The sequence below is a fragment of the Rhipicephalus sanguineus genome, chromosome 4 (genome assembly GCF_013339695.2).
Source record: "Rhipicephalus sanguineus isolate Rsan-2018 chromosome 4, BIME_Rsan_1.4, whole genome shotgun sequence".
NCBI lineage: Eukaryota > Metazoa > Arthropoda > Arachnida > Ixodida > Ixodidae > Rhipicephalus > Rhipicephalus sanguineus.
The window spans coordinates 26,381,832-26,400,146 of record NC_051179.1 but is presented as its reverse complement, the minus strand read 5'-3'; the positions used below and the strand labels follow the sequence as shown (position 1 = coordinate 26,400,146).

The 18,315-nt window shown below is 48.5% G+C and overlaps 1 protein-coding gene across 3 annotated transcripts in view; it reads left to right on the top strand.

Annotated features, from left to right (window-relative positions):
- LOC119389660 (zinc finger protein 628) overlaps window positions 1–16,479 on the top strand; it is a 71,132-nt gene extending 54,653 nt beyond the window's left edge. For all 3 annotated transcript variants that reach the window (XM_049414519.1, XM_037657019.2, XM_049414518.1), the window contains exon 3: window positions 1,526–16,479. In XM_049414519.1, coding sequence (XP_049270476.1) covers window positions 1,569–3,335 — 1,767 coding nt within the window. In that variant the 5' untranslated portion in view covers window positions 1,526–1,568 and the 3' untranslated portion in view covers window positions 3,336–16,479. The remainder of the gene's footprint in view (window positions 1–1,525) is intronic.
- The last annotated feature ends 1,836 nt before the right edge of the window (window positions 16,480–18,315 follow it).

Below are 18,315 nucleotides of genomic sequence, written 5' to 3'. Positions count from 1 at the left end.
TACCTGACACACACGTAACAACCATAGACACACACAGGCGCAGGGGGGGTGGGGGGGTGGGGGAGGGTGTTGGATCAGGAGGAGGCAAGCAAGCTGAACGCTAAACTTCCCAGTGTTTATTTAAATGCGCTGCACAATGTATCAGAAAGCACTGCGCGATTTCACCGATATCCTTCAGCAAATCATCCCTCCGATCCCATCTCGCACCCAACAAAAGTATCAGCTGGTAAGAGGGTGGTTTACGCGTCACCGATTCATAAAGCTTTCTGATAGCGTCCTTGCTTCTTCCAAGAACCCTTATCCTGTGAGATCGTGGCTCACACGGATGCTCGTTTCAGTGCACAGGCATATTTCGGCTCCGTCTTTATGCTTAATAGCCGGAAGATCGAGTCAGCCAAACTGAGTATGTCCGTACGCTGAGGGTGCGTGAGCTTTAGAAGGTGCATCGTATGACACACTCTACATTCTAGAAGGACGTTACCTATGCGGTCGGAAAACCAGCTGTCAGGGCTGTTAGCACTCGGAAGTTGAAGTGGGCGGTGTGGAGTAGTCCTCGATCGGCAAACTTAAATTGCTCATTGCCCACGCTCTGAATTCCCTCGTCTTCATTTCTGCAGGCTCCGACGCCATGCTCACGTTGGATTAGTTCGCCGGGTCGTCCACTACTCATCTACACTGCCTCGAAGACACACTTGAGCTATGTTTGCTGGGCTCCTTCCCTGTAGCATCCATCCGCTACACGTAGTACTGAAGTACTACGTAGTACTACACGTAGTACCGATACACTGAAGTCGCACGTAAAATACCGTGTCACGGTGCTTCAGTGCTAGCTTCGCCGCGTTATCCTTCACTATGCAGTGAAGCGACATTTACGGGGGTGTTTCGCAGGCCATAAGCGGCGTCGCGCCTCGGGAAAGGCTCCCGAACTTGCTCACGGTGAGGCTGGAAAGAATAACGCTGCCGTTTGTCGGTGCAGACGAAGAGAGGCGTGATAGTATTATAACGCAAACAAATGAGGGCGGGGTTTTCATTCTAGCGCCAATGTTTCAACTTCGGCGTTGCCGTTGCAACGATTGAGCCGTTCTGTCGGACGCCTCACGCGTACGCACGACCTGAGAACTTTGTCGAATATGACTGACTCTCCCCTTTGTGCCTCATGCTGTTCATCGTTAGTTTCACAGCTGGGCACGAGCTAGCACGTACCATCCGTACGCCGTCGCGCAGTTATCGTTAGTGTGTAGATATTTCATACCTTGTCGGCGCTCGACCCGCCGCGTCCTACACTTTTCTTTATGGACAGACCTTGTCAATAAACCAACGGGAATGGCCATGTCACTTAGTCATTGAGCTGAACATTCTTGTCAACAGCACTGATTGATTGATTTGTTTATTGATTGATTGATTGATTGATTGATTGATTGATTGATTGATTGATTGATTGATTGATTGATTGATTGATTGACTGCGACAGTGTGGCGTGAAGAAGGTGTCCTGACCGCGGCGTATATGTTGCTTTCTTGATTAGGCGCCATCCCGGCTGAACCCTGGAGCTTCCCCTGGAGCGGCGCATGTCGCTGAGCAGCGGCGGCGGGGGCCAGCCGCCGTCGGGCGTAGGTGGCGGCGGCGGCGACTGCTACGGGGCCCCACCGACGAGCAGCGGTGGCGGCCCGGGGGCCCCCATGCAGAACGGCGCCTACTCGTGGGTCGGGCCGCCGGCGGCGCTCAGCCAGAAGAGCTGGCCGCCGGGCTACCAGGCCAGCCTGACCAACCTGTTCCTGAAGAAGAACCCGCTCCACTTCGGCACGGGCATCTCACAGCTGGCGGCCGCGTCCTCCTACCTGGAGAAGATGTCCTCGCTGGGCGCCGCCGAACACCACCACAAGTGCCCGCACCCGGACGCCAAGGACAAGCCGTACCCGTGCGACCTGTGCCACAAGTACCTGACCATCTGCAACACGCTGCGCGACCAGCAGCAGCCGCGGCCGTCGCACGGGGGCGGACCGGGGGGCGCGCCGCCGCCGGGAGTGGGAGGGGGAGGTGGGCCGCCCCCCCTCGGTGCCGCCTCGGCACTGGGCGCCGAGCGCAAGGGCGGGGGACCGCTGCTGGGCTCCTCGGCCTCGGCGCAGCAGCCACCGCCAGGACAACAGCAGCAGCAGCAACAGCAGCAGCAACAGGGCGCGGCGGCGCTGACGCCGGCGTCACTTCTGGAGCGCACCAACGGCCACGGCCACCACCACCACCATGGAGCGCACCACGGGGCCGCTGCTGCAGCGGGGGGCCACGGCGGTGCGCCCAGGCCGCGCCCACCGCCCACCAAGCAGTTCCTGTGCCCGGTGTGCCACAAGTACTTCACCCAGAAGGGCAACCTCAAGACGCACATGATGATTCACACGGGCGAGAAGCCCTACTCTTGCCAGGTGTGCGGCAAGAGCTTCACGCAGAAGGGCAACGTGGACACGCACATGAAGATCCATACGGGCGAGAAGGACTTTGGCTGCGAGGCGTGCGGGAAACGCTTTACCCAGAAAGGAAACCTGAAAACCCACGTGCGGAGCGTGCACACGAAGGAGAAGCCCTTCGCGTGCGGCGTCTGCGGCAAGTGCTTCTCGCAGAAGGGCAACATGCAGACGCACATGCGCACGCACAACAAGGAGGACCGTTTTCCGTGTACTCTCTGCGGCAAAACGTTCTCCCAGAAGGGGAACCTCAAGACGCACATGCAGCGTCACACGGGACAGCTGCCGCCCCGCCGCTACGGCTCGCGGGGCTCGCGCGCCACCCAGGCTGTCACCGGGGGTCTCCTTCACCGGCCTCACTTGGCCGCCGCCGCCGCAGCCTTTGCCTCACTCGCCTCCACGTCTGCCCAGCAGCAACAACCGGGCTCCTCATCGTCGCCCAAGCCGCACACCGGAGGAGACAAGTCGCCCGCGCGGGGCAGCGGTCCACCGACGCCGCTCAGCCCCGACCTGCGCCGCGGGCCTTCCGAAGACACGTCGCCCGGCCCTCCCGGCGGGCCCGATCCGCCGCGGCCTTTCTACTCGGCGCCGCCGACGCCGGCGCCTCCGCCGCCGCACTCGCCACGCTGGTTGGTGCACCCGCGCCACTACGACGGCGGGTTCCAGGCGCCTCCTTACCCGTCGTCGTTGCACCATCCTCCGCTGGCATCGCGGCTTGCCCTTCTCGGCGCCGGCTCACCGCAGCACCAGCCGCATAGCGGCGCCGCGTCACCCGATGACAAGGCGCCGTCTCAGCATCTGGGCTCCGCCGGGAACCCTAGCGGGGGTGACTCGTTCCACTCGCCGGCCAACCCGGACTTCTCGCAGCTGCTCGAGTGAGAAGCCGGGTCGTGACCAGGACACACAAGAAGCCTGCGCTGCGTTCGACCTCCGAACCCTTCTTCATCCCCCGAGGAGGGAGTTCGCGGCCAGCCCTGCTCAACAACAATCGCCACACCTTTCCCCTGCCCACACTCCTCTTCGGACCAGGGTTTCTCTCTTCTTTGGCCCTCCTGCTGTGGCCATCCCTTGGCACCCTGCCCACCACCACCACCACTACAACAACTGTACATACTGCTGCAGTGTGCCCTCCTCTCTCACTTCTTTGTACCTGTCTTCTTTTTTTTTGTTCCTCGTCTCCTTCCTCAGTTATTTGCCTTGTCCTCGGGTTATCCACAAAGTTCTCTCTTATGTGCGTGTGTGTGCGCAGCGGTCTGTCCGTTGCCACATCTACAACGTCATACCGTGTACTCCCATTTTTCCTACCCAACCCGACTCAACCATCAACATGCTCACTAAATGGTGCGAGGGTCTCAATTACTTTAAAGGACATCCTCGAGATAAATCGAGAGGAGAGCATGCCCGGCCTGTCCCAATTTTTTATGGGTCTCACACTGCAGGCTTAGAGCTTCTTCGCACAAATGCTTAGAGGTGAAACATTTCTAGAACCACACAGTGGGGGCAATCACTTCTTTGGCTGCGGTTGTTGGATGCCTGGCCTTTCAATCATTGAATCATTCATTACTAGCGTTGATTTCGTAAAACACTTGCCAAATTAATTAGCCTCCTTTTGTTTTTCGCCGCACAAGCGCCGACCTTACCGTGACATAAAATGGGGTGCTCTGTCTTGTCTCTCTGTCCAACACAACCGAGTTGCGAGCCGCGAGGTGTTGTGTGTGTGTGGGCAGAACAAACAAACAAAAAAAAAGGTGTCTGTGATAGTCTTTTTCTTCTCTCTACTGTCACAACATTGCCCACCCTTCTACACTCATGCCTATATTTTTCAAAAGGTGCCAGGGTACACTCAACCTTGTTAGCCTCTCCCCCGTCTTTCATTTTACTATCACGACCATCCATCCATTGAAGTCGGGACTCGTGTGTGGCAAAACGGTACAACCTTTAGCAGCTGGTGGCTTCCAGGAGTGCGAGCATTTGTGTACACGGGCAGTGCACGTATTTGTCTAATGGTGCTTTGCGTCGGTGTACTTGTGCACAGGGACCCTGCGCATGAAGCCGCCGCTTGTGTTTTTTTTTTAATTCGTAGAACATGATAGTGGATGAACTGTAGGCGTGTTCCAGCGAGGACACACGTGGAAAGTTCTTAGGCGTTGGGTCACTTGGGAAACATGCCGCAGAATGTGCTATGTGTGTTCCAAATACTAGAACATGCACATGGTGGAGCCATTGCTATGTTCTGAGCATTTGAAGGAGAACTGTAGGCACCTCGTTTGCCTACCGGCTCAGGCAGCCGACTGCTAGGAGCTGATCTAGAACTGGCACTATGTGCTCTTTATTGAATACGCTGTGCTCTCGAGATTATTACACATTGGCAGAAAACGAGCAGTGGACATTCCAATCTTTATTAGAATTGATTTACTAATATAAATATTCGAGCATACACTGCAGGAGATGTGCGTACATAGAAGGAACGACATCCCATATTCCAGAAAATATAACATTGTTATTGCGTCCCGTAAGACTTTGGTGGTTTAGTATCGGGAGGTACGTTGCTCTTCGCAACACTGCCAAAGGCACCATTTGCCACACACGACTGGCTTTTGTCTTCAATTTAACTTCCTCTGTTCTGGAGCACGTGCTCAGTCTGTGCCGCTGTCGTCTTGTCGTCACTTTGCTGTCTGCACTGACGCTGTCACAATAACTTCAAAGCCGCAGCACTCTTTGTTAGCTACGTGCACCTGCCCCCTGTCACCTTATCACTTTATTCTTGCATGCTAAGTGTGTGCCCCCACCCTTCTCTACTGTGTCGTAGTCTGTCGAGTCACTTTTGGGCCTTTCGTTCGCTTCACTTGGTCCATTCGTCCCCGCCAATTCACTCTGCACCTCGGTTCACTTTGTGCCTCGGTTCTCAGAGTATTGCTTGCCATTTTCTCTCCTTAGTTATCTCCCTTGTACACTCGAGATTTGCCTCTTTCTTTCCTTATTATTCGCTTTCATTTTTTCTTTATTTCCCGTCATTTTTCTGGTCTCCAGATGCTCTCTATATGGTGCTCTCTCACACTTTCTGTCATTGTGTCCCGCATACGTACTTTTGGATCTCACAAGTCATGGCACAGACTATATTTTTTCCCCTCTGTCCTTCATAGCTTGCTTCTCTCGGCTTGTCGCTTTCTGTTTTCTGCCGGTGTTTTACAGCGGTGGCTTTCTTTATAAATTCCACCCCCTGCTGTTTTATGTACATACAGGTTTCTTTCGTCGCGGTTGTCGCTTCGCGACACCAATATGGCTTGCTATTACTTTTCCTTTCTAAAAATTTTCATTTTGCGCATCATTCCTTTCAATTCTCACATGGTGTAACGAAAAAGTTACTGCCGTGTTTTGACCACGTCTCCCGTCGTAGCTGAATTCAATGTCCCGTACATGTCACTGTCGGTGTGCGTATCGGAAAAAAAAAAGAGAAACAAGAAGTGGCGAAGATCAAAAGAAAAAAAAAAATAGTATCGTAAGATATATACATACATATATATTATATATATTTACATATAGATTACATCTCATTGTTTTACGTGGCCCATTGTCAGTCTTCTCATCCGTATCACAGTGCACTTAGTATCCTTGTTTTTTTCTTTCTTTCTTTCTTTTCTGCTTTTTTTAAAATCCCTACCTTATTCTTTGTAGGAGACAATTCTCAAGAGATTTAGTCATTCTAACAGCGGTTTGTTTTTTTTTGAGTAAATACAAGTCTCAGATCTCTCGCGTGGCTTACTTGTGGCAATGAAATCGGGCCCACTCCATGGCTAGGTTATAGTGCATTGTCCTGCTTTCACTCTTTCTTCTGTATAGTTTTTTCGCGCCTTTTCAGGTGTGAATCCGAACCAACTCTCCCAACTTTCCGTTGCGTTGTAAAGAAGTCGGGCTCGTTACTTTGTTGAAATCTTCAATTCTTCACTTTTCGTTGGTGAGCTAAGGGTAACATCTAAAACCTAGATATTTGGTGGTGTTTTTCTGTTTGTTTCTTTTTCTTCGCAGTATCTAGCCCAGGCGCAAAGACAGAGCTAGTGAAATAGCGTGTGGAAGTTTGAGTAAGCACAATAGCGTAGTCTTTTAACATAGTTTTTCGCTAGAGACATCATGATCGCCCAGACGTAGCCATTGGCTGCGAATAGCATTACTTCCCGATCTGTGCTACACGCAAAGGTTGTCGAGCATCGCTCACCTCATCAGCATTGTCTCCTACATGGTTCTTTTTTTTTTATTCTGTCTTTACAACAGCTTTTCCTTCGACATTCATATTAAGTTTCCTTGGCCTTCTCTACACCATCTCTTCTAATGTTTATTTCGCTTTTAAATTTGGTTTCCATTCACTTCTCTATGTGAGTGCTTACTGATGTCGTCATCACGCGAGAAACTCGTTCCACGTAATCACAGCTGTCCGTGCAATATGGGAAATGCGTAATTCTGTCACGTGCTATCCTCCCCCCTAAATAATCCAGCGGCACTTCTTTGGACTGTGAGTGGTCCCGGTGTGCTAGGACATAAGTTGAACGACCTGCACGATTCTGACTTGTTGTACGAAACGAAATTGACTCGCGGGGGAGATTTGCGAAATTTGTTGGAGATCGAGTGTAAACAGTTGGGAGGAAGCATTCACAAAACGCAGATGGGAGGTAAAAGTTTGTACCCGGCAACCAGCGCTGTTACACCTCGAAGAACCTCGGAATGGCGAAATGCGAAATTAGTTTTCCTTCATAGAGCATAATTTTGCGACTCGATTTGGCATATCTTTCGTACAAAAAGCAAAACATATTGCAGGACAGAATGCAAGCAAGATTTCACATTTCGAATTTGCCACCTGAGCTGCAGTGCTGACATCACTGCGATGTCGCTTGTTTTAACATATTTTCACACAAATGCAGCTTACGTGCTAAAATAAAGCTTGAAAAATGCTTCCAGGTTGAATTGTTGCTTGCTTTCATAGGCTGCGTGATCCTCTTAATTGATTCATCGGGAGCAAAAGATGCCTGCAGAATTCACGAGGAAGCTTATACACTGATTTCAATGCGGTGTCGCCATCCATGTGTCTTTCCAACGCTTGCCACAGCTTTGCTCATATTGATACTAGACTATTTAGTATTCTAGAAATGTAGCAATGAAGCCAGCTTAATGTAAGAATTGATGTCCATTTGAACAAGATTAGTTATTAACACAAGGAAATCCTTCATGTGCTGCTAGGGCAAACAAAAAATAAATCGCATTACTTTTCATTCACATTCACCTCATTCAGCAGCGGACATTTCTTCAAAGGCATTTACTATGAAAGACAAAAAATTAGAATTTTTAGTGATGGAGAAGTCTGCCCTTTGCTTCTTCATATTAATAGTGAGTCACAGACTTTAATGCGAGCACCGACTCTTGCTGCTCTGCTGCTATGTTTGTGCATAAAGAGCTAATCATTCAAAGAGCTTCTGTACTGGAAGCCTCGCAAATGTACTTTAAAGGTGTGCTATCAAGATGTACAGTATGTAAAACCCAGACCAATGTGCACCATTTAGGCCTGCACTACCGTAGTATGAATCATTGCCATGGCACCACTGTGCTTCCAAATGTTCTCGTACGTATACAGGTGTATAATCATTCACTTGGCGTATACACTCTCGGTCGTTTGATTTAGGAGTTACACGGAGATTGAGCTAGTGCTTTCATCACTCTCTATGATAAACATTTCTGTACAACTGAAATTTAACGCTTTAACCACCAAGTTTCTTTTGTGAAACGCTGCAGTATATCGTTCCTTGTTATTTATACTACCAGATGATTGCATGTTACATCTGAATTCAATATCACATATGTTACTTATCTTTCATATTGGCCCAAAATATTTATAAAAGACTCTGCTCCGGAAAGTGTTCCCCTCTGCGTGCATATAAAATTCAAACGTAATTAACTGAGCAGACGATAATGAAAGGAATCAAAAGCACCAAGGAACATTTTTCAGGCAGCAAAACTCAAATGCACGACGCAAACTGTTTTGGACTCCGGCAGGCAAAGTTTAAGCTTGCAGCTTGAACAAATATGGCTCATCTTTGGCAACATTGGTACATAGTTAGGACTTCTACAGCTCGGTCTTGGCGTTTGAAGGGTCAAACACTTTACCCACACTAAAAGCCCACTTTAAAAGAGGAATGCTTGCCATATTATGCATTTATTTGACTTCGGATATGAGTTAGTCATTGTTGAACGTATACAGTGCAAGTGACAGTTGGAAGCTTCATTGCAACATTTCATATCTACTGGTACATTCTTATAGGGCCACATTTCTTAGTATGCCAGGTTGGTTGCTCATTGGTTACTCACACTCGCAACCACTTGCCCAGTATATAGCGAAAGGTGTAACAGCGCTGTCCGCCGAAAAATAGCCGGAGAGATTTGCTCCAAGACTTCATTCCCCCTGAAACGAAACCGGTGAGACTTCAAAATGCATAATGAGCCACGTAGTGAGATCACCGTTTGCAGTACATCAGTTTTTCATGGCAGGTCTGCCATAACGCATGGAACAACAGCTGACTTTGACTTGTGTGGACTTTTCTCCGAGACCATTGCGGCACATTATGAACACGCGTCACGTGGTTTGTGTAGTCGTGCGTGCTCCCGTGATGTTTTGTCTGTGTGTGATGCGGAGGGGAGGAGGAGACGTCTTTTGACGATGACGATGATGATGAAATGGTTTAGTTGTGCTATTCCGCCGGGCGCGCGGTGGCTTAGCACAGCAAAGCTGTCATCTTCTCAATATCTTCCTTCCCTTCCGTGTCTTCAGTGTACCGTATGTTTTTTCCCCCTTTCGACGATTCCCGATTGTCGGCTGAGGCTACGTGAGAGAAGCAGTACAAAGTTTGAGGGAACAGTCTTGGCACTGTTCTGAAAGTTGTTTTCGTTTGTTTCCGCAATCGCTCCTCTTCATGTGCGCACTACGGAAGCACGTAGCACGTGGAACTCTCCAGCTGGGCTGCGACGGAGAAAAAAAATTGTAACGCAAACTACGCTCACAGAAGACCGTGAGCCGAGGATGCAAAGTGTAGAAAACACGCACGAGCTTATACTGATGTGTGTCCTCTCGGTTAATTTCAAGCGAAGTCGTCTACTGCGCTGCCTGTCGGATGATCCAGTCGCGCCTCACAGCTGCCCGCAGCTGCGTCAGCTCCCGGAGATAAAAACGTGCACGTTGCTCACCGAGTGTGCGCATGAAAGCAACTTTCAACCTATAGATGGAAATATATATATTTTTTTTTTTGCTCACTCTCTCTCTCTTGAAATGAGTGTTTTTGTTGTGAAGGGACGAACTTTCAATGGGTCTGCGCGTTACGGTCGGTGCATCGCAGAGCCATCCTCCTCGATTGTCATCAGCTAATGGGTCCTCCCCGACAGGCGGCGCCCGACGTTTCACTTTTACCACCAGCGACTTCGATTGAACACGACGTGCGAATGTTTTCTATGCTAGCTGCGCAGGCTCTGCGTGCCCACCAATTTCCAGGCACATTTTTTTTTTGTGACGCACCATCGCAGACTCATTGAAAATTCTATCCTGTCTTGTCCCGTGCTGTTTATCCCTACTGCACTGTTCTTATTCTCTTGTGTAACTGAGCACTTTCCTTTTTCCTTCTTGGAAATATTGTCACGGTGCTCTTTTTTTTTTGTAATCTTTTCATTTTGCTCGCTCGTTGGTGTACGTGCAGCATTGTGCTGCACTCATAACGTCGCACGATTCCTCCCCTTTATTTTCTCTCGTGTGACTCGATGAAGCGGCAGAAGGTGATGTTGCAATTATTTTGCTTGTGGGGTCATTCTGGTGTTTGTGCAGCATTTTGTCAAAGGGCATATTGTACCGATTAACTGGCCCGTTGCAGGGCAATGTGGGTTTGTTTGTCGAACGGGCGGGCCATACGTCACTGGTTTAACCGGGCATGCTTTGCCGTCGTTTAGGCGTCCCAAGGGAGGGAGGTAGTTAGGCAGGTGGCGGAACGACACCGTCGCTGGCGTAATTCACCTTTTTTTTTTGTTTTTTATAAACCAGCATTCTTTGTTTTTTAAGGAAATGTATTCCCTCCCTTTTTCCCTTTCCCGAAGTCAAGAAGAACCTGTGAGAAAAAGGAGAGGCACAAGATTAAAATAAGAGCTGCGCGCAGCAGGTGACCGTTGGCGAGTCAACGAAATGCAATACCCGCCCTATCTTGTGATGGGCGGCCCGCAGTCATACGCATGTGTTCGAGCAGTGATGTGTGGTGTGCGCTTGCCGGTGAAGAGAGCAGCGCGCTTGGAGACATTTTTTTTTTTTCTGTCGGACGCAATTTCAGCTGGCTTGCGCTGCTGCTCCGTACAACGGAAGACGATCGTCTCGACAACCTGAAGCAAGTGGACGGTGGTGTCAGTGAGTGCCGCAGTGGTGGCACGTGGGGACTCGTTTGGGCTGCCATGTGGGGGTCGGCACGAGGTGGAACTCTCTCTTTCCCTCGTGCCAGTGACGTGCTGCCCTCGTTCGTCCAGCGAGGAGTGCGAGGGCGCTGGATTATTTGCATACGTATGCGGGACGTGGCGGTCTGGCGACTGTGCAACGCAGATATGGGGCGGGGAAACATGGAAGGAGAAGAAGAGGAGCTACAAGATTATGTGTGTGAACTGTGAGTTCGCGCTGCCACAAAGCATTGTGTCAAGAGTGTTCGTTCGCTGTCTTTCATATACAACACGTGGTTTTCTTTCTTCCCCCTATTATTACCTCTTACGTTGACACGGTTGTTGGGTGGCTGTCCTAGTAAGACTAGGCTTCCTCCATCGGTTTCTTTACCCGCTCTCTCTCTCTTTAAAAAGACTTTTCTTGCTGTGACAGTCTTTTTTTCTCTTTCTGAAGGTGTGTCGTCCGTCAAGAAATGTGTGTGTCATGGGGACTGCTGCATTAGCAGCGCACGTTGCCCGTTTGTCCGGCCCGGTGGTCTTCTCAAAGAAGGAAAACGAAACAAAAAACGATAAAGTGTACTGTCAGTAGTTGTTCTCGTAGAAGCCGTCGTCGTCTGCGGAGTAATAATGTTGCGCAGTCGCCACCGAGTTGGATATCGGTTCGTTCTTCCGCACCCTTTTTTCGTTCTTCTCGAGGAAGAAACGTTGAGGACGGGAAAAAGAAACCCCTTGCACTAATTGTCACTGTAGTGCCTACTGGCTTCCCCTAGAGCAGATTCTGCTTCGTTTCCAGTTAACGAGTTGCTGGGGGTAACGGACGTGTTTGTTGGTTTCTTTCTTTAAGGGACACTAAAGTGAAACAATGAATCAGTTTAGATCGATAAATTGCACTCTGGGAACGCTAATGTCATTAATTCCGTATTATAGGCTTATTAATAGCAGAAAATATCAATTTGTTTTTAAATTCCGCACCGAAATCTCCACGCGTGACATCACGGGTTTCAAAGTGTATGTTCCGTATTTATTTGACATTGACTCAACGAAATTTCCCGAAACTTGGTATGTAAATCTGTGGCGCCCTCAGAGAACAATGTACTTCGTTTTTTAGAAACTATGTAGGACCTAGTGGATGCCATCAAAACCTATGACGTCATGACGTTTGGTGCGGGAATTGCAAGGTGGCTTCGCCACCCACATTTTCTTTTTGCATGTTTTCTCACTTCATAAGCGCCTTCTCATGGCATTGTAATTGTGAAAGAGTAATTTACTAATATAAGAAAAATCGTTTTTCTCTTTAGTGTCCCTTTTACACTGCCGGCTTTTTTTTTTTTTTTTGTTATTCACCAGCATTGGAGACGTATGGATACTCAAGTCGTTTGACTTTCTCGGAGCATTTAGTAGAATTACAACTGATCTTCGCTTTGACTGTGCTCAGTCGTACGCGAGCTCGTAGCTTACTTTTATCGAAATTATCTCGATTTGTTTCCCTTCCTTTTCATTTTTCCGTGTCCCCCTCCTCCTTTTGCAGGCTTTTTGTGTCTCTCTATGTTTTTCTTTTTGCACGTGCTTTCTTGTTCTGGTTTTCCACCATGTGATGCGCAGTGACGACACTAAAGAAACTTTTTCTTCTTTTATCCTAAGTTTGAAACGTTTTAAAGAAAGAGTAAGAGCAAAGCAACAAGGGTTGGCCCTCTGTTTTCTTCTTGGTTCGGCAGTTCCTATCGAGCCAGATTCTGTGATAGCCGCAGCAGCCCTGCAGAGTGTTTCCCCCCCCCCCTCACGTTTCAGTCAGTGATGTACAAGATAGTATTCGCTAAAAGCAGTGAGGTGCCGGGCCTCACTGGCCATTGTGTTCTGTAAAAGATAATACAAACGAAAAGGGGCTGCTCGCGATTCATTCCAGCAAAGCTGCTTCCTTCCTCAATTTCCCCTCTTCCGTAGAGAGGAAACCCCCCCCCTTATTTTTGTCACTCACCACTCAGTCAATTATTGCGAGTGGTGACTGCTGGTTTGTTTTTTTTTTTTTTTTTTCTGACGTCTTTTCGGATGACACTATGCAGGGTAAAAGTGGTAGAAAGGTGCGTCTCGAAGGAGGAGAGACTTTGCAATCTAGTCTTGTGACGATGCGTTGATTCTCCGACTGGTCCCTCGCGGATCACCCCTCTTCTTTGTCTCCCAAACATTTTTTTTTTTTGCTTTTTACTCCACCACATATTTTTTTTCTTCCCCTTGGGCAGTCACTCGCCCATTTTTGATCTCTTACGTTTTCGTATTTACTTGTGGTGGCCGACTGGACAAGTCTGCAGACGACATGAACACTGATGCATTTTTGTCTTGTCTGAGCCTGTTGTGCTGAGCGTGGATAGAATGTGTGAAAAGTGTGCTAAAAAATACGAGTGTTTTACCGCGCATCTATTGTACTCGTTGCTTTGGTCAACGATTTCTCATTTGCTTTACTCTTTTCTCTATATATTTTAACGGTAGCTCACACTGCTTAGGCAATGGCAAAACTTTTTATTATTATTTAGGTAGCTCCCACTAGCTCATTAGCCGTCCCGACATCGATCAATGTGCCAAGAAAGAAGTAAATCAGCTAGTTAGTACTGCGAAGGGAGGCCGACCTCGTGTGGAGCTAGCTTAAACTTGCAAAATTCTTTGCTGAAACTGTGCTTTACATAGGCAATTTTTTTTTTTTCGTTTGTGGGTTTAGTGAACGAAAATCACGGATGAACGTTTTGGCCATAGTCACGCCAATACTTTCAGCTGCAGCTGGTCAAATGGAAAGTTTTTAGTAATACCGGACGTAGTGGACACAAGGTTAGCATACGCTGTTCACTAAACAGACATCCCCTCCCAAGTCAAGCTGGGGCCTGGCAGTTATACAGTGTGGCTAAGCACTGTTTTTAAGCTATGCTAAAGTTAGCATATGCAAACTGCCTATGTCCTCTGTTTCATTGGGCTGACGTGTCGGATAGATGGAAATGCAAGCGCATAAAAAGGCATACCTCACGTTCCTCCAATCTGTAGTGCATGTGGTGCGCGTTTTTACATTCTTGTTTCTCTGTACACTCCTCACGACCGCTCAAAGAACGTTCAACCAGCTAATCCGTGCGCTTTAAACCCACAGCTTGAAAACTCTCTTATCATTCCTTTCACAAATATAGTCCTTCTGAATCTATTTCTCTTTTGTTTCGCTTAGTTTTTTCCTAAACGCTCGTCTTGCTCGTGGAATGAATCCCACCGGATAAAAAAAAATGAGAGGTATGGTTGTTTGTAAAGATGCTTGTATTTTTACTAGAGTGCCCTTAGGCATGTTGGTTAGAGGCTTAGGTGACATATTGCAACCCTTGTCTCGCGCCGAGTGTATGTTTATGTAGCAGACAGTAGATGGCGAGGAGGACGCGTAACAAATAAAAAAAACAGCCACTTCGAGTGTAACGAGTGGAAAGTATGCGCACGATGCAGCAGACGGCTCATCGTTTGAGCCTTGCAGCATCTGCCTCCTATGGCCCAACAGTGTGTATGTGTGCGTGTCTGTATGTGTGGGAAATATGCAATGCTACTGTCAGAAACAAAAAAAACAAAACAGGCAGGTGTTTTCGGATGGCCCGCCACCAAGCAAGAAGAAGACTGTGATGAAACAAAAAAAAAAAACAACCAAGCGAAGCTGGAAAGCGAAGTTCGCACTAAAGGGAGAACGAACGTTTTCCACTTTTCTGTTTTTTGCAGATTAAAACGAAAAAAAAAGGAGTTCTCTCTCTCTTTTTTCTCTCCCGCGGTCGCTCCTTCTCAAAAGAGGGCGACCTCTTTTTTATGTGACACGTGCGAGCGGCCAAGCCGCGCCCCGGTTCTTCTACTTGCTTGCAACTTGTGTATCGTGTGTCTCTCTTCTATGCTCTCTGTAACGTGTTTGCCTCTCTTCTCGACTTATTGAGCGCGGCTCTGACATTTGCATTCTATCTTTCTCTGCCAACTTGCATATCGCTTTCTTTTTGAGAACGCTCCGTTTTTTTGTTGTTGTGACGACAGAGTCTGTTTGTGTGTGACCATGTATGACAAGAGGAGCAGTGTTTTCAAAGTAACGGTGCGTGCAAAAGAAACCCGTGACCCCGGTGCGTTGGTACTTGTCGATGTGTGATCGAATCTCGTCATGTCTCGAACCCCTCCTTATTTTTGGTGCCCTTTGTTTACACAGCAGTGGAGGAGTGTTATTTGGAGAAGAGAGAAAAAAAAAAGAGGATGCGAGAATGTGTGAAGCGAGAACAGGAATTTCATTTTGCTGTCCCTTCTGCCTGGAAATGTACTTTCATTGCACCTCTCTGAACTACCAGTGTCTTTGGTTCTTGCCCACATTATGCGACCTTACTCCTGCTATGCCGTGGTCTGGGAACTCGAAGGGGAAAAGGATCTCTTGCTCACAGTCATCTATTGTAGAAGTACCTGCACTTGCATATGGTGCACGGTCTTGGATGTGACACTGAAACCTTTCAACGAATTGGGTTTTGTGAGACCAGAACTGCATTTCCTCCCAGTGTGCTATCACCGCATCAAATTTGCTCCCTCCACCATTGCACAGAAGTGCTTCGCACCAATTTAATGTCACTTCAAAGAAGTTATTGGCTATATTCTTGCCTCAACGTTGTTTGCTTTTCTCAGCTTGCATTAAGCACCACTGGATACATTTGACAACAGCTAAAGAGATCGTGTAATGTTTTAGACTTGATGACAGCGTTAGTAGCTAAACGTTGCACATACAGTGGTAAATGTGAGCACTGATTTTTACATTGAATAATTTTCAAGCACCCAAGTGCACCCACAAAAATCACTGACCCCGCTGATATAATGGGTTTATGTGTCGAAGGCTTGCAAGTTCTGAGCCAGTCTCCAAGCTCACCGTTTTGCATCCTCCGTTGTTTTCAGACTGTTTATGTTGCTGCTATTTCTTTCACAGCTGTAACACTTTTAAATAAGTGCTCGTTTGCACAGGAGACTCAGGATTATCAACTGCGGTGAGGTGTTCATGCGAGGCTGCTCGATGGTTTTGAGAGACACCGCGTAGTCGTTGCTACCCTCGGTTCCCCAGACCACGACATTCGCAGAGGTTGGGGGGATAGCCCTGCTTGCTTTGCTGGGCATGCGCCTGTCTTCACGACAGTTGCACGCACGCACACTATTGCCGCAATGTCTACCAGTGGTGGACTCTGAGATGAAGTTGTGAAGTGCGTCATATCTTGCGTGCTCTGTTTGAAGCTGCTGCCCGGTGCGGTATCGGTGATGACATGCTTTGGTTTGGCTGCCGCGCTCCCACAAACCGCCGAAGACCTGGCTGCTCGCCCACCCCTGCCCCGGTCGTGTCATGTCACGGTCGAGGTGGGACTGTGGTCAGGCGAGCAGTCCGTGCCGCTGCCCTCCATCTCTACACTTCTGTCGTTTGTGTGCTTTGATGTTGCCGCTTGATAACTTTCTGCCCCCCCACGCGACTCTTTGGCTGTTCTCATAGTCTCCCCATCCCTGTTCCTTCGGCGGAAAAAAAAAATGAACTCATTTCGAATAAACTTTTTTTTTTAGTTGAAGTCTGGAACATCTTGTCAGTGTGTGCTTATTGCTTCTGTTCTTTAGCTTTGCAGACACCACGTGGAAGAATGGGTGGCTTTCGGAGATGAAAGCTCAGTATCTCTGGAGATAGTAAGGCACTCTAGGCTCGCTGTCTAAGTTTGGCATGCATGATGCTTGAAATACCAAATGGTAAAAGAAAGCTATACGGTAGGTGCCCGACACATTCCCGGCATGTAAGAAAAGAAAGAAAAGAACACGTGCTTAAAACACTGACAAGTTTTATTTCTACTTATAATCAGCTAGGGGGGGGGGGGAGGAGAGAGAGAAGCGTCCCTAGTCCAAAAAGTGGCGAGGCGAACAATCGTGGGCCCATGAAGTGCCAATGGTCATGATATTGCGCACAGTGGCAGATCCAGAGGGTGGTCAGTAGGGACAATCGCACCCTCCCTCCCTTCAGTGCCTGTCGTCCACCTCCTTTGTAGGTTGCCACGGCCAGCACTGCCTAAAAGGGCGAAGGAGAATCATCTTGTCCCCGCCCTCTACCTCTCCTCCCCCCCCCCCCCCAGTATAGGCACCTGGATCCGCCTCTGATTGCACGCCAACAGGTACTAGCTGGTTCGCACCACACAACTGGTCAGTGTACCAGTTGGACTTAACTGGAACCACTTGCTTCTAGTAGAGACGGTAAAGGATCCAGTAGGATCCCAAGTGGGTCCAGTTCCAGTACAACTGGTCATAGTACCAGTTGGTTGCCAGTTGACTTGTAACTGGAACAAGTTGCTTCCATTACTGGGACCAGTTGATTTCCAGTTACACATTTTTCACCCTCTTTCAACGGGCAATCCAACCTGGCATCCTCAAAGAAGTGCAGGACCACCCTGACGAGCGTCCTTTGCTGGCGGGCAGGGAAGAGTAGTTCTCTCTCTGTTGCAGCTGGCGTCATGGTAGTCCATGCATGGCGGCGAAGTGTGGCCAACAGTACATTCTGCAACATTCGCCTGGTCAGCACCTCTTAGAAACAAAGTTATGGCTGCGCAGTAACTGCGTACCATCGTGCTATCCACTTGTCTTATTTTATAAAGCGCAACCTGAAGGTAAATCCGTGTAAGCCGAAAGTGTATTTGCCTAATGTAGGGAATGTCGATAGACCAGGCTCTGGGGCAAAAAAATTTGTAGGAAACTCTAGGTAGCTGCCGGTCCTGTGCCGAATATGGTAGATTGAGCTTGCATTTACAAAAATAATCATACTCATTCATTTGTGTTCACACTGTTCGCAGCGTTGATATGATAGCTGGAAGAGCAGGGGTGGATCCAGAACTTTGTGGGGGGGTTCCTTCATCTGACGGGGGGGGGGGGAGTGGTAGGGTAGGGAAGAGGAGAGAGGTAGAGGGCGGGGACAAGATTCCCCCTTTTGTGTAATGGTAGCCGAATCAACCTGATAAAGGAGGTGGGCGACAGGCATGCAGGGAGGGGGGGGGGGGGCGTGGGCTGACACAAGCTTTGGGGGGGGGGCGATCGCCCCTACCGTCCCCCCCCCTCTGGATCTGCCACTGTGGAAGAACTTCGTGGCTTTTTACACCGCGAGAATGTCACACACGCCATTAGTTCCAAAGGCGAAGTTTCAAACTTGGCGCCAACTCTTGTTCATTTATTGCGGTAGCATCAAAGTTATAAAAAAAACGTTACTCAATAAATAGTGCTTACACTTTTTCAAAATAAAAATCATCAAATACTTTAGGACACTTTTGACAACTCTTTTATTGCACCAGGACTACCTAAGGACTCTTGTAATCTTCCACATCTCAATTGCCAGTGCATCGCCTTGTTTCGGTTTGTTGTCGATTTTTGTTTTCTGCTTAAG